The sequence below is a fragment of the Fundulus heteroclitus genome, chromosome 17, assembly GCF_011125445.2.
Source record: "Fundulus heteroclitus isolate FHET01 chromosome 17, MU-UCD_Fhet_4.1, whole genome shotgun sequence".
Lineage (NCBI taxonomy): Eukaryota > Metazoa > Chordata > Actinopteri > Cyprinodontiformes > Fundulidae > Fundulus > Fundulus heteroclitus.
The window spans coordinates 17,546,275-17,572,174 of record NC_046377.1 but is presented as its reverse complement, the minus strand read 5'-3'; the positions used below and the strand labels follow the sequence as shown (position 1 = coordinate 17,572,174).

General features: G+C 41.4%; 1 protein-coding gene across 2 annotated transcripts in view; it reads left to right on the top strand.

Moving 5' to 3' along the window:
• Positions 1–25,557, top strand: part of LOC105933984 — a 78,852-nt gene extending 53,295 nt beyond the window's left edge. Inside the window, exons 11-16 of one of the 2 annotated variants that reach the window (XM_036149120.1) lie at positions 13,259–13,329; positions 15,109–15,219; positions 15,294–15,391; positions 19,375–19,626; positions 24,134–24,203; positions 25,121–25,557. In XM_036149120.1, coding sequence (XP_036005013.1) covers positions 13,259–13,329; positions 15,109–15,219; positions 15,294–15,391; positions 19,375–19,626; positions 24,134–24,203; positions 25,121–25,372 — 854 coding nt within the window. In that variant the 3' untranslated portion in view covers positions 25,373–25,557. The remainder of the gene's footprint in view (positions 1–13,258; positions 13,330–15,108; positions 15,220–15,293; positions 15,392–19,374; positions 19,627–24,133; positions 24,204–25,120) is intronic. The other variant, XM_036149121.1, reaches the window with a different exon arrangement.
• Positions 25,558–25,900: the final 343 nt, after the last annotated feature.

Below are 25,900 nucleotides of genomic sequence, written 5' to 3'. Positions count from 1 at the left end.
CTAACAATGGAAGCAGATACGTGTCTTATTTATATATATATATATATATATATATATATAATGCTGTTATTTCAGGGCCCGCTCAAGAACGTAACTCAAAACCAAACTGAGATCACTCTTGACTTATATCTGCTGAATATAAAATACTGACTGCTTCTAAGTGCTCTGCATAACCTCAACACACAAAACAAAACAAACGAATCCTAAAGTGGTCCTTACAACAGAATAAAGCTAAGAACAGATATTTTGTGTAAACGCTTCCTCTGTATCTAAAAGGTTTCTGTCTTGTTATAGCTCTAGGCTATTATTATTTCCTCTAAAATACAGAAAACAAGCCTTGTTGTGAGCTAAAAAAAAAACAAAAGCTGAAATCTGGAGGATGTGGCTTCCTCTGTGGTTACTCAGGACAGAGCGTGTTGGGCGGCGACTGTCTGCGGTGTGAGGGACTCTGTGGATGGAGGTTTGATAATGAATGTCATCGCTGATAAGGGACACCTGTCGGCCGTGAGCCAACTCCACTTCGACCCCACCCAGCACCAGCAGCGATGCGACGCAGATCAGGGCTAACTGTTGTCTCCAAGCAGTGAAACACAAAAAAAATAAACAACGAAACACAAAGCCCAGTCGATTAAGGAGAGATGAGAGGAGGCTGTAGTCATAGGACGTCCCCCCCCCTCGCCCCCCTGAACATACAAACACCTCTCCCCGAGCGTGTGTTCAGGTACAGTGCCTTTATGTAACCCCTGTTTGCTCAGCCTTTGGTCTGGAAATATGTGTTTACCATCAGTCCAGAATAACTGGGCAAACAAACAGCGTGTCTATTGATGAGCGGCAGCGTGGACTATGCCCGCCTCATTCAAAGAGAGAGAGGGCAAAGTAAATCTGTCAAAGAGTCTATTATGTGGTATCCCAACAGAGAGCGGCCTCCACAATGGCCTTATTAATGGGACAATGTCAAGGAGCGGCGGAGCAATAATAGCAGATGATTTTTCTTTGTGAGATTATCTCTGGAGATCTGCTCTTGCATTAGAGCAGATGATTTGGCCTCTGGGAGTCATATCAGCGAGGATCTGAGCTGATTGGTTTAATGTGTGTACGCGTGTGTGTGTGTGTGTGTGTGTGTGTGTGTGTGTGTGTGTGTGTGTGTGTGTGTGTGTGTGTGTGTGTGTGTGTGTGTGTGTGTGTGTGTGCAGAAAGCGTAAGCTGTGGTTTGTGGTGAGGGTGGATGGCATGCAGCCAGAGGCAGGAGTGTGGCGGCGCTACGTGTGTCTTTGTTTGTTTTTTCCTGACTGAGCTTTAACTCCCCTCAGCGTGCGCACACACACACTGCTCGGTGTTTTCAGAGGATGTGCAGGGGGGGCTGGGGTCCGGAGTTGTGTGTTTGTTTCGGAGAACGGTGCATGCAGGAGAATGCTGCCAAACACGGTTATCTCCTTTGATATTGTGCCGACCCGGGACGGATCTGCCAAACGCTGCTCCGTTTAGATTTCTCCGCTACGCAAAACATGATTTATTACGGCTGTTCTACACCTTTAAAATGTTTATTCTTGGCTTCAACAGCACGCAAACACGAAGAAGCCTATTTTCCTTTGCAAAAACTCGTCAAATCGGCATTAATAACTTAAGTATTCTGTATGCTTCGAGGTCAGGATGGAGAAGCAGGATTTTTCCGCACAATCTAGGAAAGTCTGGTAATGTAAGGAATTTAAATTTAAAGATTTTCCAAGTCTGGAGTAGGGCATTGGAAAGTAATTTAAAAAATAGCTGTATTTTCATATCATTTTCCATAATATTGCCTAAAACTGACCTAAAGTCCTATATTCCTTCAATCAATTTTTCCCTTTTCTCCTTTCTTCCCATTTTCTTTTCTAAGGTTTTTAATCTTTTATGTTTTCTGTCACCAGGTCCTTCCTGTGTCAACCAGTCCTTTTCTCCTTAGCCCAGGAAAGGCACTTCTGACGTTGTTTCTGGTTCAGCACATCTCTCATCCATGATGGGGATGAGTCCGTCTGCGGTGGCTCTTGACGCTTTGACTGTAGCTGCAGTCCAAACCTTTTAAGTCTGCACCAAACTCTTGAAGGAGCTTTTGCCTTATAATCCTCTCTAGGCTGCAGCTATCCTCACTGCATGTCCATCTTTTTTTCAACACACTTTTTCCTTCCACTAAACTTTCTGTCAACATGCTTGTACACAGCTCTCTATGTCCAGCCAGCTTCTTCAGGAACTTTTGTGGCTTACCTTCTTTATGGACGTCATCTGTGACTGTATGTTGAATAACTCTTCAGTCAGGAGTCTGTGTTGTCCAAAACATAACATTTATGTATTGAAAATCTTTTTTTATTTAAGTAATATTCCAATTTTCAGAAAAAAAACTGATTGTAATTAGCTGGAAATCTTAATAATCTGATTTAAGATTAAATCAGATTATTAAATCTTAATAATCTGATTTAAGACTAAACATAACTGCATAATATGCCACTTTTTTGTGAACCTATATATTTTAATGGAATTATCAAAATAAATGAGCTCTTTTCCTTATTAATTTAACTACACTTGCACTTTGAAGATGAATTGTCTTGTTTTGACATTTAAACATTAAATAAGATTTTTTTTTGCGATTAAAGAATTATGTAAATAATTACTGAGACGATCTAAATGATTGTCAGTTGTTCAGCAGATTGCAGGAACTGAATCTTCATTAAACCTAATCTTTAGACCTTTTGAGGGGCTAAATTAACTTAATGCTGGATCGATAAGCAGTACAATACTTCCAACCACAGTCAGGCCCTTTTTTGCCATGTATCTGTCTGTCAACCTGCAGAGACTCTTCTACTGCTCCTCCTGCTGGCCTCCTCCAGTGTTTCTCCGCTTACATTTAGCTTTGAGATAAAGACCTTTATCTTTTATGTGGACGTCATTTGCAACAGGCAACATCATGTTCTAAACCATTGGATTAATAAGTATTGCATAAAACCTTTGAATTTAAATAAGTAATGTATATGATTGCATAAAACATCCCAACAATGTAATTGTTGTGGATTTTACACACCTGGAAATTAGTTTAAACTAAGAGTTTTTGTGCGTTTATGCGTTTTGTTAATGTTAATAACATGTTATATACTGGGCGGTGTATATAGGCCATGCTTTCCACCGTTCCTCGACTACTAAAAAGGGGGGTCACCTCTTCGCCGTTGCTCAATGTGGTCTTTGTTAAGGGCAGTTATGGGAACTCGTGTTCATTTGTGCAAATTTCAATATTGACCTATTAAAACCAAATAAACACAAACTTACAGAAGTTTATAAATCGAATGTACAGCATGAAACGATACCCTAATATTGCTACAACTAGCAGGTTTATGGCTCACAGTGCAATATTAACAGACTTAATTAATTGATAATTGAAGGATTAAAACTGAGGAATCTAAACAATGAAAAAAGTAGATAAAACCAAATAATGAGTAAAAAAACCTCATTTGCCAATATTTTAAATTCAAGGTCTTAAAAAACATCCAGATTTTCATCCAAGGTATTGAATTTAGTTTAGTCCAGTCTTACATTTTTTTTAGTTTTGCTTATTATATACATGTTGGCTGCATAAATACAGAGTAAAACGGCATAGTCAGAAGTTTATTCTGTGTTGTTTGTCTTTCTGGGGAGGTCTAGTAGCTACTAGTGATAGATATAAACTACAAATCCCCTGATTACTGCAGACAGGACTTGGCCCAGTTTGTGACCTGTTTTGTTTGCTGCTACCCCATACGTGCGGTCTGTTCAAAATCAAGTTGTTGTCGTAGAAAACATGGGAAAGTTGGTTCCCTTTTTGGACACGGCTCCTCTGTGATATTCCATAATCATCTATATATTTTCAATGAGATTTGGCTTCATATTATGGAGGACCAATCCTGCCATAATTAGGAATGCATACAGAATGAAATTAATTATTCAATAAAATAAATAGTAGCTAAAAATATAAAATAGTGTGCCATTAAATACAACAAATGAATAGACATGTATTCTTATTATTTTTCTCTTTGCTTTAATGCTTGTTTTTTATTTAAAACGACAAATTTTCAACCATCCATTTTCTTGGTGTATTCATTACAAGTGTTTACCTCCACCCCTTTTATTCTTTCATATTGTTTTACACCCAAATGTATTTAAAATATGTTTTTCCCCCTTAAATCTTTTTTTTTTCCAAATGTATCACCCTTTTAATATTGAAACACTGATATATTTCCCCCTCTAATATATCCCAGTGGCATTTTCTTCCCCAACGTATTAGAGTAGCACAGTTAGCAGTAGATAGTGCAGTTCGGGTTGACTGTCTAACTGAGAGAATGCTTCAGTTTGCAGGAGCACAGGGTATTACGGAGTTGTCTGGTTACTTTCAAAATAAAAGCATGTACTGGAGACAGTGTTTCACAACTAATTAGACAAAACATATTTTAAGAACCTCACAGCTGAATTATGGCCATGTATAAACGTATAGAACACCATCCTAACACTCCTTTTACAATGATTTCTGGATCATTTATGTCCTGATATAGAGCTTATTCATATTTCATGTGGAATTTTATAATTAAAGTTCATAAAGATGTAAAGTTATAAATCTAAAAATATAATACATGCTTGGTCCACATTTGCGGTGAAGTCCAAAAAACAGAGGAGTGGTAGCCTGTCCCAAAGTGCTTGCCTACTGGGAAGGTGTTATGGGAATATTATTCTGAAGTCACTATGGCCTCACGCCACTCGGACATGTGAGCACGGGCCTGCTGACTGCAAGGCCAAATGCTGCGTAGCTACTGTGCGGGATGATTGTCTAGGATAGATTCTTTGTACAAGTTCCCTGGTTCAAATCCGATTCAAAGACTGCCTCTTGGGTGCCCTGAGCAATAATCTTAGCCCTGAGCCACTCCCTGGGTGCTGCATAGGAGCCCGCTGCTCAATAAGGGATGCGTTGAACACAGAGGACAATTTGTTTTTGGAATGACAGATTATTACAAAAGAGAGCAGGTGAACGATCTGGTGGATGGGTTGGACTTTCTCTGCAACCGCAGGTGTCTGCAAAGGAAAATATGACACATATGCTGGAAGTTCAAACTGTAGGACAGAGGACACTGTGGCTCTTTTAAGGCCGTATTGCAAAAGAGTACAATAAATAAAATAATCTAATCAGACTTAATGTATTGTATTGAGCTTTCCCTTTTAGGTTGCTGAGGGCCTCTGTTGCTGTCAGGCCATCATTCCTCTCATCTGGTCTTCTTTCCTGTGTGATCCAGCAATAAGCTCCCCCCATAGTGTCCTTTATGGGGACCTCGGAAATGTTTTCAGAACACACAGAAAAGTGACTTTAAACAGCAAAGGTCAGATCAGATTGTCTTTAAACACTCAGTAAATACGTGGTTTGTTGAGATTATCCAAAGATATTGTGCTGAGTGGGAAGGAACTCGATTCTTCGAGATCCAAGTCTTGCATCAAGAAAGAAATAACATGGAAAAGTATGTAATCTATTAAAAAGGAGAAATTCTTACGAATTATTTATGGGTTATTTCAAAAAGTTCTAAACACCAGTAGCTCTCGCAGTGGCTTCATCTGTGCAACAAAAAAAAACACACAGCTGATGACATAAGCACTTGCCTACGAGTACTTTCTATGAAAAAATAATTAAGAGTAAAGGGTAAAATCAATTTTTCTGGCCAGAGAAAAGATATGGCTAAACACAAAATCATTGAGCCAAAAAAAACAACAACAAAAAAAACAGATAGCAACCAAAAGTAATGGCAGGAAAAACTACATAAATGGTTATATCTGCAAAAGACACGCAACCTAACATAAAAGCACTTGGCATTAATTTACAAACCATTGTGTTAGCATTAGAATTGGCATTACTAGCTAGTTAAAGCTGTCAAGTGGTCTCTAAAAAGGCCCAGTTAGCCTTCACCGAAGGGTGAAGCTTTTTGGAAGGGATAGTTCGTGTTACTTCTGACCTAAACCTAACAGCATTTCAGATTTCTGTCTAACGTGGTGGCAGGATGGCTTGACAAAATTTATTAGAATCGTGAATTTTGCTCCCTACCAGTAAACCTGTCAATTAGATTGTCCAGCCATCAGTGCACAACCTTGAGCCCAATCAGTCTGGTTCTGCAGAAGGACAATGATAGCAGGACAGTAGCAAGGGGACCTCTGAATTAAAAAACACAAAATTGGGTTTTAGAATGGCCTAGAAAAAGTCTGGGCATAAATACAAATTAGTTGTATGACCACAAACATACTCAGAAAACCCTCCAACGTGGCTGAATTAAAGCATTTCTGTAGAAAAGAGTGGGCCAGAATTATTTAGTAGTGTAACTAAAGAATCAATGCCAGTTATCCCAATTATGTCAATTACTACTGTTCAATGTGGCACAACCAGTTATTAGGGTTGGGGGAGCAATTACTTTTTCACATAGATCCAGGTTAGTTTGGCTGGTCTGAATAGCTTTTTCCTCCTTAAAGAGTCTCAAATTTTTCCGGAAGTTTCTCCAAATCCCTTTTTGAATAATCTAGCATGCGCAAGACTATCTTAACCTTGCTATTCCACTCTTTAGGTGGGATTGCGTATTAAGAATCTCCCAAATCCACTCTGGTCATATTTCGTTCTACTGATGCCTTCCTTCTCTTCTCATAAACATGAACGTGGTTCGCTTCATGCAACACTCGGTTATGTTCAAAGTCTACAGTGAGAGCAGCGGAGCTACAATGAACGGCTAATCGCTAAGCTAACCGCTAACCTAGCTGCTAAGCTAACCAGATGCATAAACACGGGGTATATACCGTCTGGGTGAGAGTAGGAACAAAACAAATGCCCCTTGGATTGGTTTTAATTTTTACAGGCCTGCAGATTCCACAGAAAACAATTTTTTTTAAACCTAATTTTTCTGAATACATAATGTATTAACTACTTTCATAATGGAAAGAGCATTTTACCCAGTATTACAAAGTGTTTCTGAACAGGATTACCAACTATAGCTTTAATGAATAAAATCATCATTTGAAAACTGCATCTTTTATTTATTCAGGTTAATTTTATTCAACATTAAAATTATTTTCATGATCCGGAATAATTTTGACAAAAAAAAACAGAAACAGAAGAAATACGTTACTGTTTATAGTGTCACAGCACTATATGCGTGAGTAAAAGTTAAAAACGTAATTTAAATTCTGGAAACATCAAGACTTTAACTTGTTTCCCAACCCAAGCACTAGAGGGTAGATGCATGTGGACATTTTTCAGTTGTTGGTCAAAACATGACATGTTTAGAGCTGGGCAAAAGAAATGAAACTATGAATCATAATCAGACGAGTGGCCTTGTCAGCCGAGCGTTTCGGTGTTTTTCATCTGTCAGCTGCAGTTTTGAAAACGAGGACCAAGTGCGTGTTAAATGAGTTGTGACCTGCGGCTGTTTGCAGCGGTAGACGAATGCAGGAGCAGCGAGTCTGAGTCAACAGGAACAAAACATAAAAAACAAATACCAAGTGAAAGCATGAACCTCCCTGCTCATCATCATCATCACAGCCCTATTCTTCCTCCGTCAATTGCGACTGAATCGCCTCGGTCTCGTTACAGATTACAGCCTCAGCAGAGTGACTCTCCCCTTTCTCTCGCCTTTTTTCCACACAGTCCCTCTCTTGATTAACATTTTCTGCTAGGCTTCACACCAAAGGCCCAACCTGTGCGCTTTAAAGGCAGGGTGGAAAAAAAGCCATCAAGCGCTGGAGTGGAATCAGATAAGGCTATCAGGCAGGAGGCTTTACTGCCTGGGCTTTGTCCTGCTCCTCCACCCGCCCTCGCTTCCTCCACCAGCCTCTCACTCCACTGCACCTTTTGTCCGACTGATTCCCTGGTGGAGCGCTCCCCTCAGCCAGGGACCACCTCCAGCACCTCTCTGCTGGGTGTAAGGGTCTTGCACAGCTGCAGAGAGAGCAGAAAAGGCGGCGGTTAAGGCTAATGCTGAGATCAGATCCGAATTCAACATTATTGAAACTGAGCAAAATGTAGACATTTCCCATAAAGTTAGTTTTATGGCATAAATTTTACCACACAGCAGAACTTCCTCTTAAATCTCCTATATGCTAATCATCCTCATCACTGGCCGTTTGGCTCTGGTGAAACCTGATAAAGAAATCACTGAAGCAGTTCAGCAGACTTAGCAAATGTCTGCAAAAAATAAAATAAAATAAATAAAAAACACTATTATTCTTGTACATATAAGATAACGCAACTAATAAGTTAGGATTGGACCATTCTCAATTAGTTGAGAAGCTCAAAGCACTGCATTGTGGGTGTCTAAAGTGACCAACAACGTGTAATAACAATCACTATCATATTATTGTAAATATTTTAGCCTTTTGAAGAATACACTGATGTTTGACCCAACATAATTTCAACAATAATCTTAATTCTATTGTGTTTTATGTCCCGTTTAGGTCTGTGGAGGCTCCCAACTTGAACATTTGTGCATTTCCCCAATGAAAATTTAAATGATGGCATCACGGTGTGTTCTCCATCCTAAAGCAGTCTGCAGTTGGTCCAAAACCCAGCATAGGGAAGGCTTTTGCCTTTGCTGACGTTCTATGCTATAGTCACGTCAAAGCTTTGGCAACACAATAAAAAACAATGGTTGATTTGCCTCTGCTTCAAAACATTAAAGTCGTAACATGTAATTGTACGGCGTTGTGCTGCAGGAGACAGGTTTGTATGAGCAATGCTGCGCACCTGCTCAGCGTCTCTGGAAGTGCGCGCCTCTTCCATCAGTATTTTTTCCCTGCCAGGTCAGAGACAAACACAAGATCCTAGACATTCGTATGTGCGGGAAATTTTGTTGATGGGGTAACTTTCGTAATTCAAACTTGAAACATATTCAAATACCTGTTAATTTGGAGGTTCCTCTGTTTAGGTTCGGTTTTAGCTCATTGTCATTTTGTCTAAACAATGGTCACCTACGAGACAAGTTTCATTCTGCATTGAAATGGCCTCAAACGTAAGAGCAAAGTTATCTGGATGATTTCGCTTTTCAAAAAAATTTGATTAATTTGCGGTGGGCTATGTTTCAGGATGTAAAAGAGGGAACAGGCAGCATGCTCCAGGGTCTTCTCCTGAGGAGCATATTGCAGACTCATGCTACCGCCTGGGCATGGATTGCTCAACACCGGCAGCAAGTAGGCGTGAGTGGATCTCTATGCAGATTAATGCAGACATTTGGACGAGAGCCTTGTGTCAAAAAGGACATTTCTGTTCAATAAAAGCACCAGGTACAGACCGAAATTCTGCAGGAAGGACAAGGATTGAGATGAAAAGGCCTGGTGTAAATTTATTCCCTGTGATAAATCCTCTGTAAAGAAGACAAGAATACACACCTACTATCCAACTGTGATGGATCCTGATGCAACCAAATGCTGAGGGATTCCTCCCAGTTCTCCTTAAGAACCCTGCCTTGGATAAAAAGTGAAACCAAAACGTTATTTTAACTGCAACAATCCAGGGACAATATGGTCACCATCAGACTGGATTCGGTCCAGAAAACCTGATATCCATGTTTGAATAAAATAAAATGGTCAAAGCTATAAATATTTACCTGCCTCAAAGATCTGTTGTATCTTCAAAGTTTTAGTTTTTAGTACACCACACTAAAGCTAAAAGAAAAGGGAAAAAAACTATTAATGTCATTGATGTTGCATTAAAAAAAAATCTTTGAAAAGATGTATTGATGAGAAACTGGAAGATTTGGAGATTGTCTGTAATGCAGATTATAATATGTCAATATTTCAGCGTTTGACTGCTAAAACTCACCACAGGTCAGCTGCTACCACTCTTTCAGATGTTTAGAGAAATGCAGCAATTACATATCTACAAAGAGGAGGATATATCGACTGCCTGAAACGAAGTCCCAGTTCACTCTGGCGGACTGACCACTGATCCAGCCACCAGGGATGAGTCAGGACTTTAAATCTCTGCATGTTCACAAGCAGGCTGCACTGCGGCTGCATGTTTACTTCATCTCATCCATCTTGGATATTTGCAAACAGATGCTATGAATGCAGCCTGCATTTTTTTTTTTTTTTTTTTTTTGATCAATCAAGCTTTAACAAGTCAAGTTGACTGGCTGCGAATGTAACATTTTGCATGTGAAAAGACAAGGCCTGGTTTTGATTAGGCCTAAGCTGATAAATGGCAGATTCAAACAGGCCCCCCTGCTATTGCAGAGAAACCCCAGAGGTCCAGGGATTTAAGTCCAGACTGATATCAACTCGGTTGCTCCTCTTTCTTCAACAAACCCATGAATAGATCCATTATCCAGGAGATTCATTCTCATCTCCTAAATTAAAGTGGCAGCAGCTTAAAAGCCCCTTTTTAAAGCGGCCATTTCTTCCCTGCCTCCCAAATTTGCCTAATGAAATATTCATGGTTTGTCTCAGTTTGCACTCCTCTTGTAATCTCTGTTTTTATTTTCAAGACTTTTTGCAGGGAGACGGTGAAATAAATGTGCAGTTTTATACATCTTTTACATATTTCACATTGTTATAGATTTATGGACAGTTATAGAGCATCATCGTGTTTTCATCTCACCATTAAAGGTAGAGTCGCCAATTTTTCCGGAAGTTTCTCTCAGTCCCTTTTTATGAATAACTGCGCATGCATAAGACTATCTTACCTGGTCTTCCGCTCCTCAGGGGTCTTATTACTTTCTACTGACGCCTTCCTCTTCTTTTCATAAACTTGTATGCGGTTTGGTTCTTGCGACTCTTTGCCATATTCAAAGTCAGTGACAGTGATTGGTTTTTACAGGTCTGCAACTCTAACAGAGATCACATTTTTTAACCTTCTTTTTCTGATTACATGATGTCTTGACTAGTGTCAGGATGGAAGGACTGTTTCTCCCAGTATAACAAAGTGTTTCTAAACAGGATTACCAACTATAGCTTTAATAGCCTTTAAACGATTTTTCCCAGAGAGTGATGATTTTCTACAGCATATAAATAATTTCTAAGCCCTGGATGTAAAATCTGACAAAACAAAAGTGAAGATGGTTTGACTTCTATTTTAAAATCCACTTATCCACTTCTCACAAGCATAAATGGCATTTTTATATGTTGAAATCAATATACAACAGTTCTCAAAATAGTGGTCCCAGTGTGTTAAACAACTATTGTCCCATTTCAAAATTGTATTTTAGCCAAGGCTTTAACACAATGGTTAATGATCAGTTTTAAGAATATTTGTGTGCAGCCAGCATCTTGTCCTGCTAACGGTCTGGTTTCAGAAAACAGCACAGATACAGTCATAAAATATGTAAATGTTGAGGCCTTGGATGTCAATACCTGCTGTGCTGCTCTTTTCGTTTGAAGCGTTTGACAGTATTGACCATACTATAATTTGTGTAAAAGCTGTCAGATGTTGGTTTATCAGACAAAGCTGTATCTTGGTTCTCAGTCAAATCATAAACAGTGTGTGTAACACAGTGGTCTGTCTTCCAAATGATTGAACATTATAAAAAGTGTGTCACAGGGTTCCAGTTTAGGTCAACTCTGTTTACAGTTAATGTAATCTGTGTCCCTGAAAATGTTACTGATGCTTGTAAACTCTTTTTAATGCTGATGATACTGTGGTGTACTGCCAGGCAAAACTGTTGCTGATGTTTTTATGTGTCTGCTTGGATGAGTCCTAAAAGCTGATAGGACAAATGTTTATAAAAATGTTTTTTACTGACAAAAAAGAAGGTTCTACAAACTCCCCCTTCCGTAAAAACAATGATACCAATAGAGGTTGGTGAGCAAAGTACCGTGGCAAAGGAACTGATAATCAGCTTTCATTTAAGATCAAATTAGCTATTTGCTTAAGAAATAAATGTAGCTTTTCATTTATTAGAAGGAAGCATGTTGTGTTAATGACCTTACTGACTGTCAGATTACTGTAACGGTAAAATGAAGGCACCTGCCACCTTTCTCCATTTGTTGGATGCTGTATATTATCAAGTATCATGGTTAATAACAGAGGATAAATCTCTCATCTATGTAATTTATACTCTTGGGCTACTGGTAATTATCAGTCCTTGGAATCATGTATTGGTGCATTTTCATCTTTAAAGCTATTCTTGGGCTGTTGTCACCTTATTTATTCTCCTACATGTCGCTTAGACAGAGACCTTCACTCCTGGGACTATTTCTCCTTCAGTGCACCGTTAATATAATTGAAACTTGGACAAAATGGCATTTTCTAATCTTCCCTGTCAACTCGGACCCCCCCCCCCCCCCCCCCCCCAAATCAGGATCTGAAACTATTCACGCTGATTCCTCTGGGACAAATTACGTTTATTTTAAGAAAATAAAGAAATGTTCCAGTGTTTTTAGGTTATATTTTAGTAGCTTATTTAATTTGAATCAGATCGTTTAATTATTTTTGTCCTTGCTGCGTTTGTAACTCTATCAAAACATGAGATATTGGAAATAACATTAAAAGAAATAAAGCTTGGATATAGGTTCTTAAACTGTGGTACGTGTGTATTGTTTAGTGGTAGTCAGAAGAAAAGGCAGACTTTGCTCTGGTTTAGAGCCAATGTGCTCACACAGTCTAAAGGATGAATAGTTCAAGTACGTTGATATTACCACAATACAAACTGAAGCCTATGACCTTGGACTAACTGGAGGCTACTTCTAGAGTCAGAAATTGGGTCTTAGAAGCACATAGAACCCAACCAATGTTCTAGCTGAAATCCAGCTTGACAATCCGTGTCTTTCAGACTCTTAAACATGGGAACAAAGTTGTGTGTGTACAAACAACATAAAATCCGTCATCTATAAAAAAAAAAATACTTATCTATGGTGAGTGACTTAAAGGTGCTATGTAGCTGCAAACTGGGTAAAACAAAATGTTTCCTTAAATGTGATTCCTCTTCTAAAAAATATAATTATTTTGTCAAATTTTCTTCCATCTCGTATTGTGTGTTTGCGACGGAGCTCAGCAGCCAAGTGCGACTCTGCCACCCAGCCCCCATGCGCTTTAGATTTTCTGTCCAAATGGACCCCTTTTGTACCCCACCCACTGACCCCACACACACACACACTGAGAGACTTAATGCCGTTATTGAACGCGGACGTCCAATTTTAAATGGGACCAAGCACAGTGCTTCACATCATCACATATTACAGGAATAATGTGTACATTTAAAAGGGCCTCTTCGCACTGTGACCTCATGTTGTTTTCCTCTTTTGTCTTTTCCAGTCGACTTTCTGGCAAAATATTGCATCTTCAGTCAGGAGAAGTTGGACGAGTACAAAAGGGCTTTTGAAGCAGTAAGTGAAGGGCGATTTAAACCCTTTTTGTTCTCCCTCTTTCAGGAGATTCTGTTTCCCTCAGTTGGATGGTGTTTCTCTCTCAGTCGGAGAGAAGGTGTGGAGTCTGCAGGCTCAGATTTTTGTCACGTTAAAAACACAAACTTCAGTGTAAAAAATTGGGATTTTATGTGATGAACCAACACATTGTAAATAAATTTGTGATTTATAAGGAAAATCTTAAGGGTGTGACATGCATTGCTTTACAATTACACCCTTTTTAATCAGAAACCTCTAAATAAGACTGTGTACTTCTACTTTTGTGTATTTAAGTTTCAGTATAAATCCAGCTGTTCTTTAGACGCCTTTAGAGGTTTTCTGGAGATCATCAGTGAACAAACAGCATCCTGAAGAGCAAGGAGCTCAGCAGACCGGTCAGGGAGGAAGCTGTGGAGGGGTTTAATGCAGCGTTGGATTATAAAACAACATCCCAAGCTTTGAACAGCTCACAGAGCCCCGTTCAGTTCATTATCGTACAATAAACAGAGTGATAGCACAACTGCAAACCTACCAAACTGTGACCGTCAGCCTGGACTTACAGGTCAGATGGGAGAATCTGGTGATAGGAACTCTTTTAGCTGTGGACTCAACAAATCTGGCTTTTTTTCTTGCCAACGCTCAAAGAAATCAATGAGAAGTTCTGTTTAAAATCTGCCACAAGCCAGAAGTTTGACACAGAAAACATGTGGAAGGAGACCAACATACACAAGGGCGACTAATGCTGCTTATAATCCTGAACATCTTCATGGTGACGCATGGGGGTGGAGGCATCATGGTGTGGAAATGCGTTTCTTCCGTAGAGGTAGGGAAGCTGGTCAGCGTTGATCGGGAACAGGGTTGGAGCAAAAATACAGGGCAATAAATGCAGGTTATACTTTTCAGTAATGTTGCACCGATGCCATTTTTTGGCCCCGATACCTGGCTGTGCAGTATTGGCCGATACCATCTGTTTGAAATTGATGTGTGTGTATATATATGAAGAACTGCTTACTACTTAGGGTAGTAGAACTTTTTATTACCTACCTGGAATGGGTGACAATAGTTGAATAAACTTTTGGCTCTCATAGGCCAAAAAAGTGCAACATTCATGGAATTATAACATGTATAATAGTAGTGCAACAGTAAGACAGTAAAATTACATTAATAATTGAATAATCTCTTATAAACCCAGAGTTCTGGCTCTCAAATGCCAAAATAGTGCAACTTTCATAAACTTATATAACATGTATAATACTAGTCGGGAGAGAGAAGGCTGTGTTCAAGTGACATACAAACATCAAAATGGTATCGTGGCCTATTTGTTGGTACTCGCCGATACCGATACCACCATTTTATTGCTGGATCGGGGACCCGTCCGATACTGGTATCGGTATCGGTGCAACACTACTTTTAAGATTATTAAAGAGAAATATATTTAGTTTCCAGTTAACTGTTAGTGAGTCTTTAGTGTTGGTCTGTCACATGAAATCTCTGTAAAATATATCAGTTTAATTTTCTAAGAAAATGCTTACAAAGGGTTGTGTATACTTTTACAACACTCCATTTTAGTTTTGAAGTGAAGAAAAAAAATTGGCACAGAAACATCTATAATTGCCAAATTAGATCAACTTTCATTACACTTGAGGAATAGGAGAGAATAAACATTCAAATTGTTACAAATGTATAATTTTCATTCTGTAACCGTTGCACCTTCCAGTAAAGTCACCGGATATTCACGAGGATCTCTGTTTTCGTGCGCAGGAGGACAGCGACGGTGACGGCTACATCTCCTGCCTGCAGGTCCTCCTCGCTCTCAAAACCATCATTCCTCCTGAGCTGTTGTCCGAAAGAGAAGAGATCTACGTCTACAGGGTAGCCCTGAGCCACGGTCGCATGCCGGCCAGCAGCCGTCCGCACCCCGCTGTAACATGAACGTCCCGTTTCAGATCCTGGAGATGGTGGACTTCAGGGTGACAGATGGGCTCGTGGACCTGAGGCTGTTCGCCGTCATAGCGAGCCTGGCACAGAAAATAGCCTCCATGGAGTAAGTGAAAAGGAGGACACACTCCCCAATAAAGCTGGAGGAGGAGTCACTGACCCGCCATAAATAAGGACCAGAGTGTGTTCGCAAGTTTGTTCCACTGATTTTAGCGTCGTGTGTGGGACTCTTTGATTTTTTTTTTTTCTAACGACATAGAGGTCCAAGCTTTGAGCCTGTAATTGAGGGATATGCGGCAACACTTAAGTTGTTGGGCAGAAATACTCATTAAAGCACTATTTTATTATTTAGATGTATTAAAGCCAAAGAATCGTAATTTTTGCTGGTAAACATACAATTTCTGCTAACCAGAATTTCAATGTAAATTGGTGTGAATTTAGTCAATTTGAACGGTTCCAACTCAATGAGCAGAAATGCATGAAAATTTAGGCTCAACGTCTGCATTAAAGTTTATGCATATTAAAGGTAAAGACCTTTTTGCAAATCACAGCTAACTTGAGCTAAAGTAAAATTTGAGTACACCTTTCTAAAGTTTTAGGATTTTACATTTTTAAATAAAAATATTCACAAGGTCGGAGCATAGAGAGAAAGGGATCTTTTAACACAACCTGCAGAGTTCTAGGTTTTCTCTCTTCAGGTTTTCTGTCAGATTTAGGTCTGGGGACTGAGGTGGCCATGGGTGAAGGTTTATTTTTTATCTGTATTTCTCTATTAATTTCCCCATATGTTTTAGAATATTATCCTGCTGAAAGACCCAATGGTGAATTGACTGAATTTATATAGCCCTTCTCTTGTCATACTGACCACTCAAAATGTTTTACACCAGAGCCAAATTCATCCAATCACACATTCATACACCGATACACAGATTGTTTGGCAACTTGGGGTGAAGTGCCTTGCCCAGAGGTACTTAAAATGTGGCAAAGAGAAACTTAAATTGAACCTAGAACAAGAAACCTCTCTACCTATGGAGCCACAGTCACCCAGGGACGAGTCATTTTCAGTTTTGTGGCAGAGACCAAAGTTAATGATGCACTCCTAAAAAAAAAAAATGTTTTAAAAAGATGCCATAGCCTTTAGGAAAGAAACAGGCCCACAGCATCACACATCCTCTCCCGCACTTAACAGCAAGCATCAAGGGTGTTTACACCTTAATTCTTTATACTGCACCCATATAGAGTTGTTTTCTAATCTCAGCTTTGTCTAAAACACACATTTCAAGTTTTAGTACCAGTGTACTTTACCAAATTCATCATGCTTACATTTTGAACATAAAAAGCAAAATTCCAACACACAAACCCTAGGGAAGATGTACAGAGTCCCAACAGGTGCAAACACGCTGCAGACACATGATGCTAACTCACAAACACACACACAAAAGAAAAATGCAACAGAAAAACACAGCAAAAGCAAAATGCAACAGAAAAACACAGCAAAAGAAAAATGCAACAGAAAAACACAGCAAAAGCAAAATGCGTTTGCTGCTAAATCACAGAAAGAAGAAGCAAAATGAAACAATGCAGCAAGTACTAAAAACTGCAAGTTTAAAAGGCTGCAAACTCGCTCTTAAATACTGGAAGTGTGCCTGACCACTAGGGGGGTAAAGGAACTCTGTAAAGACCTCCCCCTAATGGTGTCGCACACTTCCGTTTTTAAAGCGAGTTTGCAGGATTTTTTTTAAGCTGCAGTAGTGAGCTTGGACTTCACCTAAAGATTTTAACAAATTCACCTTGCGGCTCCCTCGTCCTTGATCTCCGCTATGCTACAGCTCTCCCTCCACAGCTCAACCCACGCAGCGGGGCCTGCCGTGCTGCTATAGATGGTATATATATATATATATATATATATATATATATATATATATATATATATATATATATATAGTAGCATTGTCTAAATAATCAATGTTTCAATAAAATCAATACTAAAAAAAATTCAAAGATACAAATTGGAATAATCTACCCTTTCACATCTGCCGTGATTGCCGCACTTCCTTCAGGCAGCAGCGCATAGAGACACTCCTGTCTCAACCCTGCAGCCGGACGCCTGACCCATTACTGAGCTGCTGCTGGAAGTTTTTAATTCTGCCTAAATGTTGAAAACATGCAACCCTCTTTATGGACTAGATAAACACGAAAGCGTTGTTTGGAGGAACTTTCCCAGGCAGACAGAAAAGAAAATTGAATGCTTGCTAAGCTAGCATTAGCACCTCCTTTTAGCGGTGCGGTGCTTTACCCCGCAACGCTCCACTCTGCTGCGATGTGTCTGCACGTGTCTGCAGAACATTCAACCATTTGCTGCTTGTTTGAAAATAACACATTATTAAATAACTGACACAAACACAAGTGTGGTGGTAAATATGCATAACATGTTAACGACATGTTAATGGACTCTAATATACACCTGAATGGATCACAGCTAACTTGGATTTGTTACATCTGGTTCTTTAGACCAATTTAAACTGTAATAAAGTAGTGGGCGCAAAATAAAGTTGAATTTACCAAAGGACCGAATTTTCAAAAAAATTAGCAGAAACAGAGATGTTTACGCCTCCAAGCAGAGGTTCAACTTTCTGCATAATCAATAGCTACAGACCTCCAACATTCATGTAGCCTCCAGATAAGCTAAATAACTGTGTCTAAAGCGCTTCATAGAAAGAAAAATCATGGCCGGATAAATGCATCCAAGCCTTGCATCATGAAGAGCCATGCAAAGTAGGGTTCATGCTCTTATTTCCAATGGAAGGATATATTTTTTAATACTATAGCATACAGGGACATATCAAAGAATTAAATTCTCCAAGTTTTTGTGGAAACTATCTCAGATAGCTACTTCCTGTTCCACCATTATGGCGCAACAGACCAAAAAGACACAGATGGGAGTGTTTTTGTTGTCCTGCCCAGAGTCCTAACATCAATCATTTTAGGGGAAAATTTGAGTTGAGATTATGAGCAAGGCCTTCTTATCCAACATCAGTGTCTGGCCTCACAAATGTGCTCATCGAAGAATGGACGTAAATACACATAATCACACTCCTCAAACTTTTTGGAAAGCCTTGCGAGAAGAGTTGAAGCTGGCATGGCTGTGGAGGGTGGGATGACAAATAGCTTTATGAATTAAGAATAGGATTTCACTCAAGTTATAGTTAATGGGAAAGAAATCCTTTTGCTAACACAGTTTATTTCCCGTAAGCCTAACTGTGTCAGGGAAAAAAAAACATACGTGCTACTTCCGGAGTTTATGGAGTTCGACTGTAAGACTGGACTTCCGGAGTTATTAGATGTTAGTGGGAAAGAACATTTCTCTGATGTTATATAAAAAACACTTCCAGGGAAGGAGCTGTGAAAAGGCTGATCTTTGCTGGGGCCAACTTTGGCCTCAGCGTCCCTGTGTCCCAACGTTGGGCTCCATATGCCGCAGATTCCCACACACAGCGTTTTGTTTTTCCTTGTCCTTGCCCCGGGGTCTAAGGCTTCCTACAGACAGGAGCGAGTGGAGCCAAGCTCACTCTGGAGGTCCCCGGGGGTCAAGGCCTGCACCCGAAGCCCTCACCCCGGACTGAGAGCTCCCTCTCAGCGAGGACGGGGCCAGGGTCACGGGTCCCCTGATTTACGGCCGGCTCTTTGTGGTGTGCAGCGGAGGAGGCCTGTAGCCTGGCTGCTGCGCCGGCACAAAAAGACCAGGGTGTCTGCTCTGTGTGGAGGCAATTATCGTAATGATAATGAATGTCTGTATTAAACCTCTTTACACAAAACTCCTCTTTGCAATTTCAATAATAAGAAGGGGAGCCGATCAGCGTTTCTAATGCCGCCTCCCAAACAAGGAGAAAACAAAAGCGTCCCTCTGTCATCTCATCCGTGCTGAACTGAACTGATCCTCTTACCTGTTTCACTTAATCCTGTTGTCTCTAATCCTGCTTTGGAAATGAGCCGCTACAGTAGTTGCACAATCAACCTCTCTGATCATGTGGCGAACTGGGGAGGTGTGCCCCCTGTTTTTCATGTTTCTGTCTCCTCCTTTCTTCCCAGCTTTACCTGTCGCACGTCTTTCATCTCTTGTTGCCTCCTTTTCACCCTCTGTGCGGCAGTGCTTTGGGCCCATCTGTCCCCACGTTGCATTGTGCTCCTCACGCAGCGTCGCATTCCCTCAGGGCGCAGCACGTGGTTTCTGCAGGAAAGCCCGTTGCCAAATAGCATCAGTGGAGCCATGGCAGTCGTCGCGTGGGGTTACAGCAAGTCGGCGAGCGTTCATGTGGAACCAACAAGCTCCCAGCAGATAAAGTGAGAAAATGGTCTGCGTCCTTCTATTGGGGTTAAAGGTTTTAATACTTTTTAACGATGAAACTCAACGTTCAGACCCCGTTTTTATGAATTAACCCAAAATGGGCACAATGGAAAATCGTCTGTCATTTCAGGAAACCTTATTTTTATTGGGTTCAGTCATTCCATGTGCTGCAGTCTGCTTTTGGACATAAAGTTGCTTCTCTTGTGAGAGTTGAGAAATATATAATTTACATGTCCTACCTCTCTTTTCAGTAATAAAACAGTCTTTACTATCAAATCTTATGTATGTAGAAACTCCTGATCAAATCTCTGATTTTTGTGATTTAAAAAATAAGAACCCTGATAAATCAGTAAAGAACTCATTCCACCTTCCAGTTTATCAGAATCAGAAATGCTTTAGTAATCCCAGAGGGAAGTTGTTGTTTCAGTACAATCGCCTTAACAAGCAAGACAAATATCACAAACATTTTAGGGGGAGACGATTTACTGAGGCCGTGCTGCCAAGGTCACCACACAGTGCCCACATGGCGCTCCCATTACTCTGTGAAAAGATGGAGGCCATAAAAAAAGGAAGGTGGGAGGGAAAAAACATAACTCAAACTTTATCCTATAACAGGATACAGTTTGAGATATCAAAAAACCTCTTGCACAAAAAGCACAAATAAGACAAGACACATATAGCAGAAGGTAAACATTTGAGACTAGTCGCGTCTAATTTCATCAGTTTATATGAGCATCAGTTATGTGTGTCTGTTTGGGTGAAAGTGTTTATATTTCCGTGAACACTCTCTAGAGGCCATTGTCCTTGATGTTATCAGCCGGCCAACAGTTCAGAAAGCATCCGTAGGGGTCAGCGGGGGAGGAGGGAGCGGGGGAGAGTTCTGAGCTCTCTTCGCCATAACAATCCTGGAGTAGAGTTCGGTTGATATGAAGAAAGTGCTCAGAAAGACGAGACATAGCAGCATAAGCAGGATTTTTTCCAGATGGGAAAGAAAACAGAGTATATAATCTACTGTATGGCCAAACTATTGGGTCAGATCATGTTCCAGTCACATCACAGCCACAGGTGTGTTAAAGCCAACACGTAGGCATGCAAACTGCCTCCACAAACATTTGTGAAACAACAGATCGCTCCCAGGAGCTCTGCGACGTCCAGAGTGGTACTGATGATGGGCCTCAGTAGCTAAACAGCTGCATCAAAGCTGTACGTCTTTACAGCTACGTCCTCCAGCTCAGCCTGGGGGACCCCAAGGTGCTACCAGGCCAGGCCAAGAGGGATATATGGGCCCTTTAGGGAATTCTGGGTCTTCACTGGGATCTCCTCTCAGTAGGATGAACTTAACTGACTCCTTTCGATGCAGAGAAGCAGCAACTCATCACCCCAGCTCTAAGCCTGAGCCCAGCCACCGTCAGCAGGAAGCTCATTTTGGCCGCTTGCACCCAGGATCTCATTCTTTCGGCCCTGATCCATACCCCACGATCACAGACGAGGGTCAGAACATAGACGGAATGGAAAATCGAGAGCTTTGCTTTTTGGCTCAGCTCTTTCTTTACCCCAACAGACCGGAGCAGCGCCTGCGTTAATGTAGACCCAGTATATCTGTCCATCTTCTGCTCCATCCTGCTGTCACTAGCGAACAAGACAAAGATACTTTAACTCCTCTGCTTGAGGCAGAGACTGACCCCAGATCCATCAGTCAAGAGGTAAAATTGGTCCATTGAAAAATCAACAAAAACATAATAAAGTCAAATCTTTTACATTAAAGAAACCTGACATAGTAACAGGATTTGTATATTAGATAAAGTAAGATGAAGTTCTTCGGGTCACATTCTAAATTTGTGAATAAAATGGTGGGAAGGAGAAAAAAGTTTTAGAAAAAAAAGAGGGAAAACTTTCTGAAACTGTTCTTCTGCTTAAGGGAAATACCTGAGCAGCTAAGAGATTAATCATCCATCACTTTACACAACATTTTTCATCCTCAGTCTGGTGGACGAACGATACAAACACATTTCCTGTAGCAATAAAATTAAAGAAACGCTTCCAGAAGAACTGCGATCATTTATCTCTTGCATGGGTTTAAACATTCATCCTGGCTCTGATCCACACTGAAGTTAGAGGCTGGTTGCTACGTGGGTCAAGGTGTCAGGAGCCCCGTAGGTTTAAGTCCCTCCACCTCCTCCAGAGTTTCGACCGGCCCACTTAAAATATCCCCAAACAACTCGGAGCTTTGTCATTTCAAACTGGGTCAGAATCTGTTCGCATCCCCGTATGCAGGCTCCGCAGCGAGGAGACCGCCAAAATGTTGGGCTCTACGTAAGTGAGAAGTCTTCTGTGTTGGCCACAGCGGGGGGCCGACAAAAGAAAATGGGTTAGGCTGTTATTATCCTCGCAGCGGTCCATCACCGCCGCCTCCCCCACACCCCGGCTGCTTGTCCGTGCCATTATCTCGCCGGTATGCTTGTGCACCAGCATTTGGACTCTTTTACCGCAAACAAAGTGCAATTAATGATCATTAGCTGCCCTGTCCTGCCTCATCCTCATCAAAGCCTGGACTGCTTCGTAGCTCGGAGGACGAGGTCCAATTGCAGTGCTGGGAGCACTCAGGCGTGCACGCCATGGCCTAGTGCCTGGCCATTCTTTGCTCTAACAGGCCATTGAGCGCTCGGTGAGGAGGGGCTCATTAACACCAGGAGCTCGTTAGAGACGGGACGACCGTCGCTGTGCCACACGCTGGACTGCAGAGCTCCGGCCCTACACATTCGCTCATCTATGCCTCTAATTATCTTCGTGGACCCAGATTTTGTCGGACTGGAAGCGGTCACATTGCACCAAAGTGTGCTTCGACCACAAAATCCCGCTCATCCTGCCGCCACCCCTCTCCACGCCCACTACCCCCTCACCCCCCACACCAGTTTTATCCGTTAATGTGGCGGGATGTCTCAGTGTGCCGACGCATTGTTTGTCTGCGAGGCCGCTGTGAGCAACCACAATGGACTCAAAACACTTTAGCATCACTGGTCGGCAAACACGGGGTCGCTCGGGACTAACCCGCCAAAAATGAGCCGCCATGGCGTGACTCATATTTATAAACACCGCGCCTAAAGGAGTTGATTTGCTCCCTTTGTTGGTTGATTTTTACACAGAACACCCCTCTGAGTTTTGGTGTAAAGTTTTCCGCAAAATGAAGCGAACTGTTCTGTAGTGTTTCGCAAAAGTTTTCATACGCCTTATACTTTTTCTCCATTCAGTCACATCAATATATTTCATTTGATTTTATGGGCTAGATTAACGCAAAGTTAAGGATACTGTATGTCGAATTTTCAGCCTGATTTAGTCTAAAATCCCTCAATTGCTTTAAAACGTCACTTAATTCCTAATTAGTGTGTGTCTGTGTAATTTGATCCCAGTATAGTGCAGGTATTATATAGGATCAGATATTTGTTGTAGGATTAAAAAAAAAAAAAACGTATCCAAACAATAAATTCATTGAGTTCAATTGTCTTTGCTTCAGCAGAAACTTTTCAAACCAGAGTATGTGGAACTCCCAGTTTGAAGTACAGCAGCGATGCTCAGGGCCTTACAGTCCTCCGTGTTTTAGCTGATTCCCTGCTGCAGCACACCTTAATCAAATGAACGATTAACAGGCTTCTCCGGCACTTGATGCTCTGCTGAGGAGGTAATTGAACCATTTCAAACTGATTTGCTGGAGAGGAGGCTGGCGGACTGAAGCATAAATTGGAGAACCAGGGAAACATGCTGGACTTGGCTCCAACTGAACTTTGGTCTGATTTATTGTTCAAAAGCCAGTTGGATTTCTCACTGATGAACTCAGGAACCAGTCTAGTATTATTAGAAATGGAAGGTAGTAATGTATTTCTCTACTGATGTACTTTTAAACACTATAGTTGCTTGGTCGCTTGAGTTACAGGGCAGCACCCGGTGGAAATTTGAATATCTGAGTAGAAATGGAACCACGTCCTTCAACCAATCATGCGCTGCCAATGGTCAATAATGTTTCTCCTTCTTTTCGTTGTTGTAATATAACACAACAGATAGAAACACTTCTGTTTTACGGTGGTATGTGGAAAACTCTTATAAAATGTTTGCAAACCAGTGTGTTTGATCAAAATAGCTAATTTTTTTAGAATGGCCTAGTCAAAGTCAAGACCTAATTCCAATTGAGAAGCTATGACAACCCCCTCAAAGCAGTCTGACCCAGATTAATGTATTTTGCTCGGACAATCCGTCTATCATTGTCCTTGTACTCCACAATTACTCACTACTGTGTTAGATCGTCATTAAAAAATAACTATAAACTTTGCATTAAAAGTGGTGGATTTAAGGGTAAGAAAAATAAGTTTCAGACGTCTGGAGACTTTTTCAACACATAGGGAACTCCTGTTTCAGGAAACAGCATTGCAGGCAGTTTTATATCCTTCCCGTCATTATCATCCTTTTTAGGATTCTTGTTTGACTAAATTACTTTTGTCTTCTCTCTTCCAGTGAGTTTATGCGATCACTAATCAGCAGCATGGACCTCCGCTCCCTTGAAGTGCGTCTCTTTAAAGCGAAGGTAATCCCTCCTCACCACATGTTGGTGCTCTTGAATTTGATTACACAAGGCACACTTGATTGTCTCGATCCAACATCAGATTAACTCGTATGCCCCAAACACCCCCCCCCCCCCCCATCCCTCTCCGCCTCTGCGCCGTGGCTCGGCAGGTATAATTGCAACGAAACAAACGGGCCAACTCTTTGAAGAGCGATCCGAAAGCGTTTTTTTTTTTCTGGAGAGCCACTCAGCTCCCATGCATAGAAATGAGGGAGGCAACCCCGGAGAAAGGGAAAGGGACGCTTTTCCTTTTTCATAGATTAGCACGGCCTTAATCTCATTAAAGTGCCCAGCAGTGAACACCACGTCCACTCCGCCCCGGCCTGTAATCAGCCCGAACACGCGGCTCATCTGGGACGGACTGGGACGAGCCAATACCAGCTGGCTACGGGAGAGCGAGGATGTAGCAGGCGTCTGAAAGGCCGGCGGAACATGAAAGCCTGTGGGTGTGGAAAACTGAGCCCCCAGCCAGGTAGGGGAGGCTTTGTAATTACAGAGCTGTTAGGGATAGGGTTGTTAACTGGAGAGGCTGCGGGCTAATTGCCAGAAAGACTATTCCCCGGCCCCCTCCCTCCTCTCAACAATTATTACCTAGACTGCATTAACTGTGCAAACAGGTGCGCCTAAAACAGGACCGTGGTAATCTGAGGCTGCGCCGCACAATAACACACACACAAACATATTCCCACAGACAAAACAGCACTGAGAGCAACTCCAAAGCCAGGTTTCCGTGCTCTAGGTGCCACTAGATCTACAGCAGCTAAAGCTTGGATATGAAAGCTGGGAGTGAAACCCCCCCCCAACGGGTCCAGGATCTTTACTGGTTTCCAAACCGCACTCCTAAGTATAAAACGAAATCTCTGTCCTGACCTCTGCAGCGGCTGTTCCTTTTCCTCCTGGAGGACCAGCGCGACGTCTCCGGCGCCCAGCAGGGCTTCATCAGCGGCGAGCAGCTGCTTCTGGAGCTGAAGGCTGGCGGCATCCATCTGGAGCAGGAGGCGGCCATCAGGCTGGAGCTGCAGCGCATTCCCCCGCTGGACCTGCTGGACTTCCTGGCCTACCTGCCCCTCTTCATGCTCATCCACAAGTCTGTGATCTCCAACCCGCTCGATGACTCCAGCCACCTCTGAAGCTCCGCAGCAACACCTTCACAGCTCAGAGGAGATTGCTTACAGAAGATTCTAAACTATACCGTACTGTTGTTTTAATGTTACTGCTCTGTAATCATCCTAAAATGTTAGTTAAAGCTACTAGAACAACAATAATTTTAGAATAATCCGCACTAGAAAGTGAGAAATAAGTCTCTTAAAGCGGTAGAAGTTAATATTTCACAGTAAGGCCAGGTGGTCTGATTTAAGCATCTTGCTGTTGGACATCTGCAAACTACTCCCCTCATGTCCACACTACTGCTGCCCTGGACGTGTCATAAATAGTCCTTCAGACCTTCAGCCACTCATCATCATGCATTTATGTGTAACTGAAGATCTAGTAGTCCATTGGTGATATTTTTTCCTCTCATCAACACCGGAACCACAGGGTTAAAACTCGTTCTGTTTTTTTTTTTATCACCAAAAAAATATAAAATAATGCTCCCAAAAACCAACAACTGATTAAAATGTTTGGAGTCCCATCTCTATTAATCTTGATTTAGTTTCCTT